The following is a 12,853-nucleotide window of genomic DNA, read 5'->3' on the forward strand; positions in this document are numbered from 1 at the left end:
TTTACTCCCTTCAGGAGTTAGAGAACTGGAAAAGTGTAGGTTCAGTGCCACAGCAATTATTTTATGGGGACCTGAATTTTCTATTTAGTTAAAATTTAGATGTGATAGCTGCTGCCACGGTAGCTTGGAAGTGACTTAATGGGCCAAGAATTCTGCTCTTGAACCAGATCAACAAGTACAATGATTTGTAATATGGCATGCTAAAATATTTCCTGAATGCTGTGTTTTAACCCCAGCAGTTATATAAACTCTGATGCAGGCTCCTAAATGCAATCCGGAACAAGTCTTAGAATCCCCATTAAACTGGACAATATAATCTTTAGAGGTCCCTCTCAGTCTTAGATATTCTGTGAGTCTGTGAGAAGCATAAGACAGTATTTAATGAGTTATTTAAAAATGCATGAATATTAATCTTCTTTCAAATGTATCAGAAGCAGGAAGCCAGGCCAACGTAAAAATAAGTAAAAGGGCTCAGAGAAGTTTAAACTATGGCAGAAAAAATGAATGAAATGTTTTTGCACTCATGATGATTATGAAGAAGTTGAAAGTAAATATTTCCTTGGTAAACTCAGCAAAGAATATGTGTAAATCTGAAGTCTTTGTAAGACAAAGTTAGGACACATATTGACTAAGTGAATGGCAAACCTTTATCACAACCTGGGAGTTCTGAGGGAGTTAAGTAGTGAAATAATTGAAGCATATGCTATATTAGAGCAATGTCAGTCTGTTTTCTGTAATTACATTTCTCACAAATGTACTGTTTTATTCTAAGGCAATAAATGAGAGCTGACAGAAGAGAATCATGCTTAGTATAAGTGGTGTGGAAATCTTTCTGAAGAATGGTTAAACAGGTTGAAATATTTCAGCTTGGCACAAAAAGTAAAAGAAAACAAAATGTGATAAGAATCTCTGAAATTATTCTGCTTTCCACTAAAGAAACCACAAAGGGATGGCTGCAGTTAAATGTGTCTGAAGGTCAAGCAAAATGTAGAAGTTGTTTATATCATTAAATAAGCTAAGGAAATTTGCAGGAGGAAACTGAGGATGATGAAATTCCCATGAGTTGAAAAGAACAAGACAAGAGATCCAAGGGGGCATATGCAGCTGAGGTCTGCTAAATACAAACACAAACACTCCTGGCTCAAGCATTTTCTGAATCATTGCTGTGGAAAGGAGGAGAAGTGAGTGAATGACTGTATGGTGCTGAACCACCTGCCATTTTCATAGGTTAAACCACAAGAGGCATTTGGCTCTCACTGTGGGACTCGAAGGGTTGAGATACTGGCAGATCTGACTGCAGCATGTAAACAAAAGGTGTTGTGGTAGTTTGATCATTGCTGATCATTACATTAATTTTTCTTTTATAAGAATTTTGAATTATTCTCAAACTACTGTGTAGCATGTTGCTTGCTGTTTATTTTCCCTGCTGCGTTTTCTGTCTTCTCTAGGGGTTGCGTTAAGGTTTTTCTTTTGCTAAGATGTATGGCCTTGACCTTTATTATGACAAAATCAGCAGCTGAGAAACTAACATTTTGTGGGCATTTGGCATTGCAGTTGTCTTTGGGCAATGGACACCATAATGTTGGTAGTATTAGTAATTACACCCTTTGCTTTGTCTCTTTAGGGAGTCTAACTATAGAGGAGATAGGGGAGGGCACTTTCCAACAGTTTCTCACAATGGACCCTCCAACTCCTGTGACAGACTTTGTGGCAGCTCCAGCTGCCACTCCAATCCTTGTGATGAGTCCTCTGGTAGCTTCTGCTATATGTCCTGTCTGAAACAATTCTGAAATAAAACCAACTGACTTCTGAGTGAGCTGCGAGATTTGTGAGAAGATTATGGCTGTTATACCGGTGATGGTGGAGCCAGTAACCTGGAGTTAGATGGTAGTGAAGCCAAGCAGCCAACATCCCTTTTTAGGGAAAATGTCACTGACAAAGCAATTGGAAAGGAGACAGTCTTTCACCCAATGGCAGCAACTCTTGTCAGTGTTGAGGGAAAGATATCTCTACAAGGAAGACCTTGTACTGGGCAAATGGATCACCACAGAGAAAGGTATTCAGTACTTGAGGGAAATAGCTTTGTTAGAGATGGTGTATGGAATTAATTAATTTGTTTGATAATACCAACTCCCAAAATCCAGATGACATTAAATGTATGCGACCTATGCAGCAAAGAATTGTACGGAATGTACCATCATTGTATGCCAGCACCCTGGCAGGAATGAACTAGAAAGATAATGAAAGATCAACAGTGAATGAAGTGGCTACCCTACTTGGACAAAATGAAATCTCACTTTCTTCTTATGGGCCTGTGTTTCAGTTGTGGAAGAAACTGACTCAGAGGCTTGAAGAAGATTCAATGACTCATCAACCTGTACATACTGGTATTTCATGTATAAGAAGTATGTTTCTTCTCTGCTTGAGAGAGAGGAAACAGTGGGTGCACACCACATAACATCATGTGGTTTTACCTATCTGATCACTGAGGTTTTTATTATTTGCATTTTAGCAAAGATCTCACATAGATCAACTGCATAGCAGTAGCTTACACCCAGGGAGCCTTCACAGTGTGGTAAATCCAAAAGCAGAGCACGGTGGAAAAAGTCATTGGGAGAGGTGGGAGCAGCCCCTGACGTGCGGCACATGTCCTCACACTGTGAAGTGCGGGATTATCACCCTTCAAGGACAGAGACTTGTTAATTATGGTATCCACCAGAAGGAGAGCTACGGTGTCTGTCCCAGTCAGAGATGTTGCAATCCAGACTGAATTCAGAGGCAGTCACGCAGCAGTTCTGATCTCTGGCTGCTTAGAGTGTATGAATCTCACTGGTAGTGGGGCAGCAGTCAAAACAGCTGTGTGTGGTGTGAGCAGGTAGACAATCTGCTCTGCCTCGTGGCCAGGCTACAGGATGAAATATGTAAGTAAATAAAGTGTCACTGGGGACAAAAAGAAGGAGCAGGGAAACCACAGTTCATCTGTGCACAAACAGGTTATTTCAAAGGAAAAAATGCAAAGCCATGGCAGCCTTTATTTTATTCTCCCACATTCCACTGGGAAAGGAGAGAATAAGTGAAAGACTGTAGCGCTTAGCCACCTGTCAGGTTAAAACACAACAAATGAGTATTCCAGGTCATTGTCATATTTGCGTTCTTTCCTTGTTCTTATACTCAGGGCACTTGTTGATCCTTATTAAATAAACCATCCTTGTGATCCAATGTTGTGCACTCATTCTTGTGGGTGAGTACATATTGTTCCCAAAGGTGCCTTTGGAAGCTGCTATAACGGAAAAACTAGTGGCAGAATCTACATCTTACTATCTGAAAAAGTAATATTAAACAAGAAAGGTAAAGTGAATAAATCCAATAAATTTACCCTTATGAGAAGGTGAGGAGGCACAAGTTCTTCTTGCACCTCAGAAATGTCTTCATTTTCTTGAATGCTGCCATTGCCACTGAAGTCCCCTGAAGCCTGTGCAAAATCCAATCACAACAGCTGCTTCATAAAAGTCAGAGGAAAAAGCATGGTCTGCAAGGAATAAACACTTCTATGCAGAAAAGAACTTCCATGCATGCATGTATGTATGTAGGCATGTATTTATTTTCCCAGATTAGCCAAGCCTCATTCTCATAATGACGTTAACTTGTTTCAACACTTAGGATATTTCATGAACATGAGCTTTTAGATAAATGTAAAACACTGTTCAGCTTCTCAAAGATGTTACAGACAATAGAAAATGATATTTGTTAGTTTTTAAATCACAGTTTTACAGACTGCGCAGTAAAAAAAGATGAGGTTCTTTCACACAGAGAATTTAAGAAGTTGTATAGTGCTGACAAGAATACAGACTACATTTAGGCCTGTGAAAAATATCCTATGGTAAATGACTTTGAAATCAGATACACAAGAGCTGAGAATAGATAAAGAAGTGTTTGTAAGAATACTCACATCTGGATCATCATCTTCACAGTGATCTTCATTACCTCTTGGGTCAGATCTGATTGTCAGATGTTGAATTGAGCCCTATGTGAAACAAGGTTTTCACTGAAAGCAGTTCTAGGAAGTAATATTTCATTGAGTATGCAGAAAAAATGAAAAACAAATTGAAAACAGACTATAAAACCCTCTTATTGCTTGGAAAATTATCTGAGGCATGAATTATTATTATTATTACTATTTAATAAACTCGTTTTAAAAGTGTAAACATGTTTTCATGTTCTGGTCTTGCAGCAAACGTTGAGCTGCCAGACTGTGAGTTTTAGGTCAGCAGAACTGTTATATTGTTTGCATACTTTGTCTTTCATCTGAAAAATAGAGTTCTAGATTCTGACTAAAAGGCTTTGAAGTGCTGCCTGCTTTTTTTCCTAGTTAAAAAGTACATTGCTGCTGCAAAAATTGCAAGTGAAAATCCATAAAAGGGAGGCAAAGGATTGTGAGGGAATACAGGTGAATTGATCTGGGGAGAAACCAGCTTTAAACTTCAAATCAGAAAGAAAGGAGATGGGATTATTGATTAACGATTGTTTCTGAGTTGCATTTTACATTTCTCACTCCAACATGCTGAAGAAGCAGAAATATTTATTTTAATAATTTAAATCTTATCTTTTAGATTTCAAAGATTTACAGAAATGTGAGGGACATTCCCTTGTTATGAGGTTTTATTGAGTTAGACAGATAGACATATAGGGTAAACAGACAAGTATGGACATCTATCATGCATGATCTGCATCTTCATGTTCCGCTCATTCTACATATTTTGCTTTTTTACTCTTGCCTATTCTGTAGGCAACAACCTGAAAAAGCTGCCAGATTCAGCCTTTGTCTCCACATAACTCCTAAAAAATGTATTTATTTGGTGACTTCAAAGAACTAGAGTGTTTACACTACACAGCAACATTTCAGTTCTGTTCTGCGTGCTGACTGTAGTCACAGGCGCATAGCAGGTCTGCTCACTCAGAGATAGAGAAAGCCTGAGTCTTGGTGAGGAAAATTGCAACAGTCGTCAAGATAAGAATCATAGTATGGTTTACTGTTGTTTAATACCACAAAATAAAAAGAAACAAGCAAAAACAGAAGAAAGCAAATTCCAGTGTAAGATAAGTGTAAGAGCAGCTGCCATTTGTTTGCCCTGCCATGTCCTACTTTCTGGTTCCCTGTTTCCACTGCTGCTGTCCTTTCCTAGATTCTTTGGGAAATTATAAGCAAGGGAATATTTTGAAAGCAACATTTCTGCTGGATTTCAGAATAGTTCAGAAAGGAAAAAGAAACAAACATTGAGGTTCTTTAGCTCTAACCTCTAACCATCAAAAGCTGTGAAACATATTGTGTTGGTACTTCCTGAACTTGCAGACAATCTGAGATAACAGCCCTGTGATTTCAATCACCTTGTTTCTCCTAAAATTAAATAATGACCAAATCAGATATTGAACAATGTTAAACTAACGGAACAGTCTACTGAAAGCTACACATAAAAGGCATAAAAGGATGTACAGACAACTGAGCTATCTCTCTGAAGTGATGAGTAATTTTCATGTAATTGAGTAAACCATTTTTGGAAAACAAATTATCCTCTCTAGCTTTTACCTGCAGCTCTGGAAGGTGAAGGAAGCAAAATGAAGAGCCCTAAGCTTTTCCAAGAAAAGTTACTGTCAGCCATATATTCCAACTAGGAAAGTAATGGTCAAGTCTGTCACAGTACAGAGGATGGGTATGAGGTACTGTAGACCCTCTGTAGGCCTTGTGCTTGCTACTGCTTTCTCTGTTAAAGCTGGTTTGCAGATACTTATAATCACTAATTCAGAATGATTTGGTTCATATCATTTTGTACATTTTTTACTGGGGCAAGGGTGAGAATTTCCTTTTTGTTCCATAAAATCTGGTTATAGTTAGATCCTTTTGTGTTTGGCAGCCAGGGCTTTGGACAGATGAATTCCCATTAGCCAGAACAAAATAGCAACTGAGCTACGCAGACATTTGTCCTATCTGCTGTGAATTGTTTCTATTTGGGGCAAAATGTTCTTGCCTGAGCAGCTAATCAACAACTTAATTTTTCTATTCTAAAACAATTCTGAAATAAAAATACAACAAGGGCTCTGTTTGAACTAATGCATATATCACAATTAATAGCTATGAAGCAATCAGGCAAATGGCTGAAATTTGTGTACTCAGTATAGCATACAAAAAAGCCTGTTTCAGTGGAAAATGTCTTAGGGTGTAATCCACTTTACATTCATTCCAGAATATTTGCAGATTTATTGGTGATAATCTCAGAAATTATTAAGGTAAGTTGTGCAGGTAGGATACCTAAATCAACTGATTTTCTTGAACATTTCTTATTCCTACTTAGTTTTCAGGAAGTCCCAATAGTCTAGTCATTGTAATTGTCTAGGTAGGGTAGCATAAGCAGGCAGTTATCCTACATATCCCTTTCTACCACATATTTTCTAATAATCAACATATCCCTGTAATTCCTAGGTGCTAAGACTAGACAGTTAAATTATACAAACACATTATTTTTGTTGCTTATCTGATAGAGTTCGCAACCTGTCAGTGCACTTGAGCTTTGGAAAGACAATCTTGTTTTCCTAAAGCAAATACTTTTTAAATCTTTGTGCTGCTCTACTAATTTTTGTGAAGAGGTGTAAGTCTCACAAACTACCACCACACAATTTTTGAAGTACAGAAGAAGTAAAAAAGCAAGACATAAATGGCGTGACATTTCCATTAAAGTTTGGCCATGAGCTGGTTGACTGCTCAATAACATTGGAAGCTTAATGGCTGAGAATTCCTGTCTGAATACAGCTGAAAGATGCTTACATTCAAGTTTTGCAATAGTGGTTTAGGTACATTCTTTTTTCTAGAACAACTGAAAAGCTTCAAGTAGTATATAAACTGTAGAAACAGCTTTATTTTACATATATCTTTATCTCTTCCTGATATTGTGTGAAATAAACATGTCTAGCCAAAAAGAATTTAAAATACTGAACTTTTACAAAGGTATTATTCTCAGAAATTAAACAAATGTATACGCTGAAATCTGCCTTACAGATAAAAGACTATACAAACGTAAGTGATGTATTTACTTTGATATTCCTAGTACAGAAACTGAGCATTGGGCTCAATATCTGGATCAGATGTGAATTTATTGCATGGTACTTACTGTGAACTTTTCCAGTCCTGTGGCTCCTGCATTACCAACAAATATTCCAGAGCCAGATTCAAATACCAAGGCTCGATCCGACCTCTGAAACTGAACTCTCTGGTACTCTTCACAGTCCATGAACAAAGCAATGTTATTTCCCTGAACAGTCACCGTGAATCTATTCCACCTATTAGTCATCACTGGCACTTTAAATGAAGCCACTTCTCGGGAGATACTAGAGCCAGGCTCAGTGTAATACATAATTATTCTCTGGGTGCTCTCATCAACTGGTGAAAGTCTAATTCCCAAGTAAATAGTTTTCTGGAAGGCATCTGTTATTGCAAATAGCACTCCTCCATGATCGCTGTTTGGTTTCACTGTAACTACAATTGCAAAATCTCTATAGAAAGGCGATGGTATTATAGCACTTGTCAATCGACCAATGTTGGCATCTGCACCAAAGCTATACGCTGGAAAACCTCCGTAGCCAGTGACAAAGTAGACAGAAGGAGGGAGTGGAACTCCTATTAACTCTGTGAGATCAAGATGTTCTTTTGAGCCTCGTTCTGTAAAGTACGAGAAAAAAAGCATGTTATTTATTCTATTATTTGTTATATATTCACAGCCCATTTAATTTTAATCAATTAATGAAGATCTTAAAAGCTGCAAAGCAGTGTTAAAGTATCATTGACATGCTGCTAACGCTTTATGCCCCAGTTCAATTAATGCTTAAACATGTCTAGCTATGTGCATAAGTGAACTTTTGTTATTTGACTGAGATTACTCACATGCTAAAAAAAGGTCCATGTAAACATTTGTTGAAATTGGGAGGTAACAAGTACTTTCTACAGACGATATTTTACTTTAACTGTCTGTAAACTGCAAATAAATCTTACACAAGTGCTTACAGTATGTACTCAGCAAAGATTTTCTCGAATTAGATGAGAACAGAGAACAAGAAATCTCTACAAAGTGCACAGCGTAGTTTCACTAAGCCAGGATCAAAATTGCAGTGGGCAAAAAAAGTTCTTAGAGGATGTCTTAATGTAGCTACACCATATAAAACTGTAATGACTCATGCTGTAAACTCCAGAAACTAGGTAACTGTTGGCTTTCTCAGCAGACATGAAAAAAAACAACTCTATGAAATTCCGGTTTTTAAATCACTTTCAAGATAAAACACACCCTGGTTCCTTTCTAAATTCTTCTTCTTTCTTGAATATCTTCAAACCACAGACAAAAGAGGGGATGTATTTGGAATCGTTGTGCAATTTCTTTCTTTCTCTACCTCAAACACAAGTTCACCACATTGCTCATATGAAGTACATCACATAAAAACAGCAGCATGGAAAACATGTCTTGTGTCAGAAGAATACAGATGAGGCAAAAGTCTTGAAACATCACTAAGAACAAACTGAATCTATGATTCATGCTTCACGTTTCTGTTTGTCTACCATGCCAGGTGTAAAGAAAATCTTCCAAGTAATCTGTGGTTCTTAGGTACTTCTTTGTACCTACTTAGCATGTCATTGACCATGGCTACCACTATTCCTAAGGTTTCTAAGGCTTTTTCTTGTGACTACATCTCTGTAATAAGAAAATTGATAAAGATAATGGATGACGTCATTAAGCAAAATCAACTTGCTCAATTGTCACTTCAGTATCAACAGAACCTGGGGCAAGCTGATGTCACCTATAGTAGGCTGATACTACCTGTGTTACAGAGGCCAGGAGCTAAAAGCAGACCACCTGTTTACAAGTACATTAGTTACAATGGATGGGAGTTAGTCCCTAGATCTTTTTTTGTAAAAGTACTTACAGAAACTGAAAACAAGGTCCCAGTTCACCTGAGGTGAGTAATGTTGAGGCACATGCAGCTGGCTTCTACTACTGCCTGCCTGTCCCCCAATTTTGATGCACTTTAAGCTGAAATTATCCACCTACACTACAGTCATGATATGAGCTGAAGTTTTCTGGCTGTATGCAAACTAATGGCATGTACATGGTTCAGAATAGGTAACACTTGATTTCTTAGAATCTGTGTTCTAAGTCAGTATTTTAATTTCATCTCAGGACATTCTGGCAACCTGAAATACCTAAAGGACATGTCTGTAGGAGCTGTGTCTGCTCCCAATAACTGTACTATCTCCCTCCACTCCACTGTTCCAAGCAGTGTGTTTTTGTACCAGCTAATCAACTCAGGCATGATAATCGGCCATCCAGGATGAGAAATTGAACAATTAACCTCACAATTTTCACCATAGCTTCTCACTAAGGTACTAAGGTGCTACTAGCATATCAAGAGGTTGGAGGTTTCAAGTATATAATAGGGTGGATGCCTATTATCTACTTACAGAGGGAATGTTCTGTTACAGAGTACTTAATGGGATGAAAATAAATGGAGAAAAGGACAAAATTATTTGAAATGATGAAAATTTTCTGAAAATGCCACCTCTTTGCCTGCAGTCTAATCCTTCAAGGGAAACAATGACCCATCCCCAAGCTGACAATTTGAAACAAAACTGTAAAAAACATTAAAAATGATAGTTGGTTATAGAAGTTGGTTATAAAATGACTTTTTGTTTTTAATTCCCAAGTTTTTCATAATGTTTTTTTTTTTTTTTTTTTTTTTTTTTTTTTTTTTTCCCAGTGTGGATTGATACAGCATCTTTCCTTTTTTAAACTTATTCAGCTACTGTAGCTGCAGTAGTTACATAGGCTGAAAAAAATCCAAATGGAACAGTAAAGGAAAAGGTATGGTAGTCTGTCAACAAAGTGAACTGAAAGGCTTTGCTTAAAATACCCAATAAATGTCAGGTAAAATATATACCAATTGCAGTGTGTTCTGAAACCTTGCAAGATGGTTCTGATGAGAGAAGGAGATACAGGTTTTTCATTTGAACTACACTGCTGTTATTCATTACTCATATGGAGTACCAGACTATGCTATGTGTTGCAGTGTTTTTCATTGTCCTAGTGTCATTGCAAAGATATTAAAAAATGTTTGCCCTGTCCCAAATATGAAATCAATTCTAATCTCTTATCTTCTCTGTGCATTAGCTTCAACATTCACTTGCTTCCATTGACTGGATGAAGTCTGAAGTTCTCCATACATCAATAATTTTTAGAAAGTATCAAAGCTATGTTTAGAAACAGAAAAACTAGCTTCTTATCTAGAAGCTATTTTTACTCAGACATATTTTTCCTTTTCATCTTTAGGTGAAAAGAATATTAAGAGTTGTGTTTATGGTGTTTTAACACTGGTAGGTTGTTCAGCTTTACTATGTTGTCTCTCAGTACAACTCCTCTAAAGGGCATGGGGAGAAAATGTGTTGAAAAATGCGCATACACTGAGATAAAGACAGAGATCGCATATCAATTATTGCCACAAGCAATGCAGACTAATCATAAGAGAAACTGAAGTAATTTATTGCCTATTGATGACAGACTAGAACAGTGAGAACTGAAAATAAACTCTTTCCCATCCTCCCACTTTACACACTTTCCCTTGAGAGGCATAGGAGAACTGGGAATGGGAGTTAAGGTCAGTCTGTAAAGCTTCATCTTTGCTGCTTCTTCCTTCTCACTCTCTTCCTCTGCTCCAATTTTTGGTCCTCCCCATGGGATGTCATCCTTCCCAAATGGATCCTACATGGACTTCCCACAAGCTGCATCTCTCCAAGAACTGCTCCAACTTGGCTCTGTACCTCAGGACCAATCCTGAGTAAACAGATCCCCCCAAACTCCAGCTTCACCATAGACTTCCCTCCACAGGCTGGAGCTCTAGCTTGGGGTCTGCTCCTTTGTGGGCTCCTCCATGAACTGAAGAGAAACGTCAGTTATTCTGTGTCTACTATTAACCACACTCTCAAGGCAACAGTGTGGATGAATTGGAAGCAATTTGGATACATTTGTGGTTCGGTTGACCTGTTTTTTTTTTTAGGAGATTTCAATTTCCCATACACAAACCGGGAATATCAAACTACTGTGGGAAGCCAGTCTGAAAAATTCCTAAAGTACACTGAAGACATTTTCCTGTGATAAACACACAGTGAGCCAACTAGAAAAGGTGATCTCCTAGATCTGTTTGAGAATAGAGATCTTAAGGAGATGTGATGGCTGATGGCAGTCTTTGTCACAGTGATCATGAAAAAGTTCAAATTTTTTTTGGTGTAATGAGAAAAAAGTTCAGCAGAGTTGCCAGTAGGCAGCTTAAGAGGGACTTTAAAGGACTAAGGGAGCTAGCTAGTGGATTCACTAGGAATCCACTCTAGAGGGTTTAGGGATCCACAAGAACTGGTCTTTTTTCAAGTACCACGTTTAAAAAGACAAGGAACAAGCAATCCCATTATCCTAAGCTATTTATTGCAAGCCATTTTATCAAAGACCTCTAGCAGATTAACTTTGGAGTGGAGGCATGTGACAGACCTTTAGTAGAGAGTCATAGCCATGGCAAGGTACCATGAAAACAAGCACAGGGAGAGAGGGTGCGCTCCACCTACCTCCCTTTCCTGAGCAGGAAGTGTGGAGCTTCTGGTGAGTGGTGACTCTAACATGATGTGAGTCATGTAGAACCAAGTCAGTAGAAATGGCAGAAGCTCCCGCATTTACAAAGGCAGCCCCTAGGGAGCACGAGTAACTGGAAGCATGGCAAATACGATGGATAAACAGGGCATTGCATGTTAGTAGGTCATGACCTGACAGTTTGCATGGCAGTTCATGTGGGAGGGCAAGAAGGGAGGATGCAGTTCTGCCTCCTCCCATCCCCAACTGAGAAGCCAGCTCAACTAGTGGTCCTCACCTTTTCAGTAGAACTAGACCTAGTAATGGTCTACACTCAGCCAAAAGGCACTGATAAAAACAACATGGTTAATCGTACCAATCACCCCCACACACATGCAGCTGTCCAGGCCTCTGGCTGCAGGGAGTGCTTGAGGATATCACAAGTACAGGACAGTGTGAGCAAGTGGGTGCAGTGAGAGCAAGTGGGTGATCTGAACTGCTTTGTGCACAGCAAAAAAAGGAGAGAGAGAAAGATTAAGATGCATCAGGGAGCATAAAAGGGAGATCAGCTAGTGGAGCCACACCCTTCCATTCCTGCAAGAAAGTCACTGGCATGACACTCTACAACTAGCAGAGAATTCCCTATCATGATATATGACATCACATTATCACAAATCTTTGTTTCTGTAAGGGACTTCAACTGACCCAATGACTTTTGGAAATACAACACAGAGAGTGGAAGCAGCCTAGGAGATACCTGGAGTATGTGGAAGATAACTTCCTGACACAGCTAGTAAGAGGGGAAGAGCCCCATAGACCTGCTGTTTACAAACACAGGATTGGTGGGAGTTGCAGTGGTTGGAAACTGCCTTTTCTGGCATAGCAACCACAAAATGATAGAGTTCTTAATTCCTGGTGAAGTCAGCAAAACTTCTACCCTGGACTTCTAGGGAGAGCAGACCGAACTATTTAGGATGTTGGCATTTCCAACCTTAATGATTTTATGATTCTATGAATGCATGTCCTATGTGGCCAAGGACACTAGGGTTGTCTAGTCTGGAGAAGAGCAGGCTCAGGTGCAACTCATTGGAATCTCAAACTTCCTGAAGAGGAGAAGTACAGAATGAAGTGCTGGTCTCTTCTCCCTGGTCATCAATGATAGGACACATGGGAATGGCACAAAGCTGCACCACAGAAAGTTCAGATTG

At 38.7% G+C, this 12,853-nt stretch overlaps 1 protein-coding gene across 2 annotated transcripts in view; it reads right to left on the minus strand.

Annotated features, from left to right (window-relative positions):
- The window catches only part of LOC107309772 (collagen alpha-1(XV) chain-like), a 90,841-nt gene that overhangs the window by 57,954 nt on the left and 20,034 nt on the right, over nucleotides 1-12,853 (minus strand). For both annotated transcript variants that reach the window (XR_004306143.1, XM_032442532.1), the window contains exons 3-5: nucleotides 7,161-7,708; nucleotides 3,950-4,024; nucleotides 3,377-3,472 (exon numbers count right to left, since the gene is read on the minus strand). Coding sequence is in view for 1 of the 2 variants with exons in the window: in XM_032442532.1 (XP_032298423.1) it covers nucleotides 3,377-3,472; nucleotides 3,950-4,024; nucleotides 7,161-7,708 (719 nt within the window). In the remaining variant the exon portion in view is untranslated. The remainder of the gene's footprint in view (nucleotides 1-3,376; nucleotides 3,473-3,949; nucleotides 4,025-7,160; nucleotides 7,709-12,853) is intronic.

This window comes from Coturnix japonica, chromosome 2 (genome assembly GCF_001577835.2).
Source record: "Coturnix japonica isolate 7356 chromosome 2, Coturnix japonica 2.1, whole genome shotgun sequence".
Classification (NCBI taxonomy): domain Eukaryota; kingdom Metazoa; phylum Chordata; class Aves; order Galliformes; family Phasianidae; genus Coturnix; species Coturnix japonica.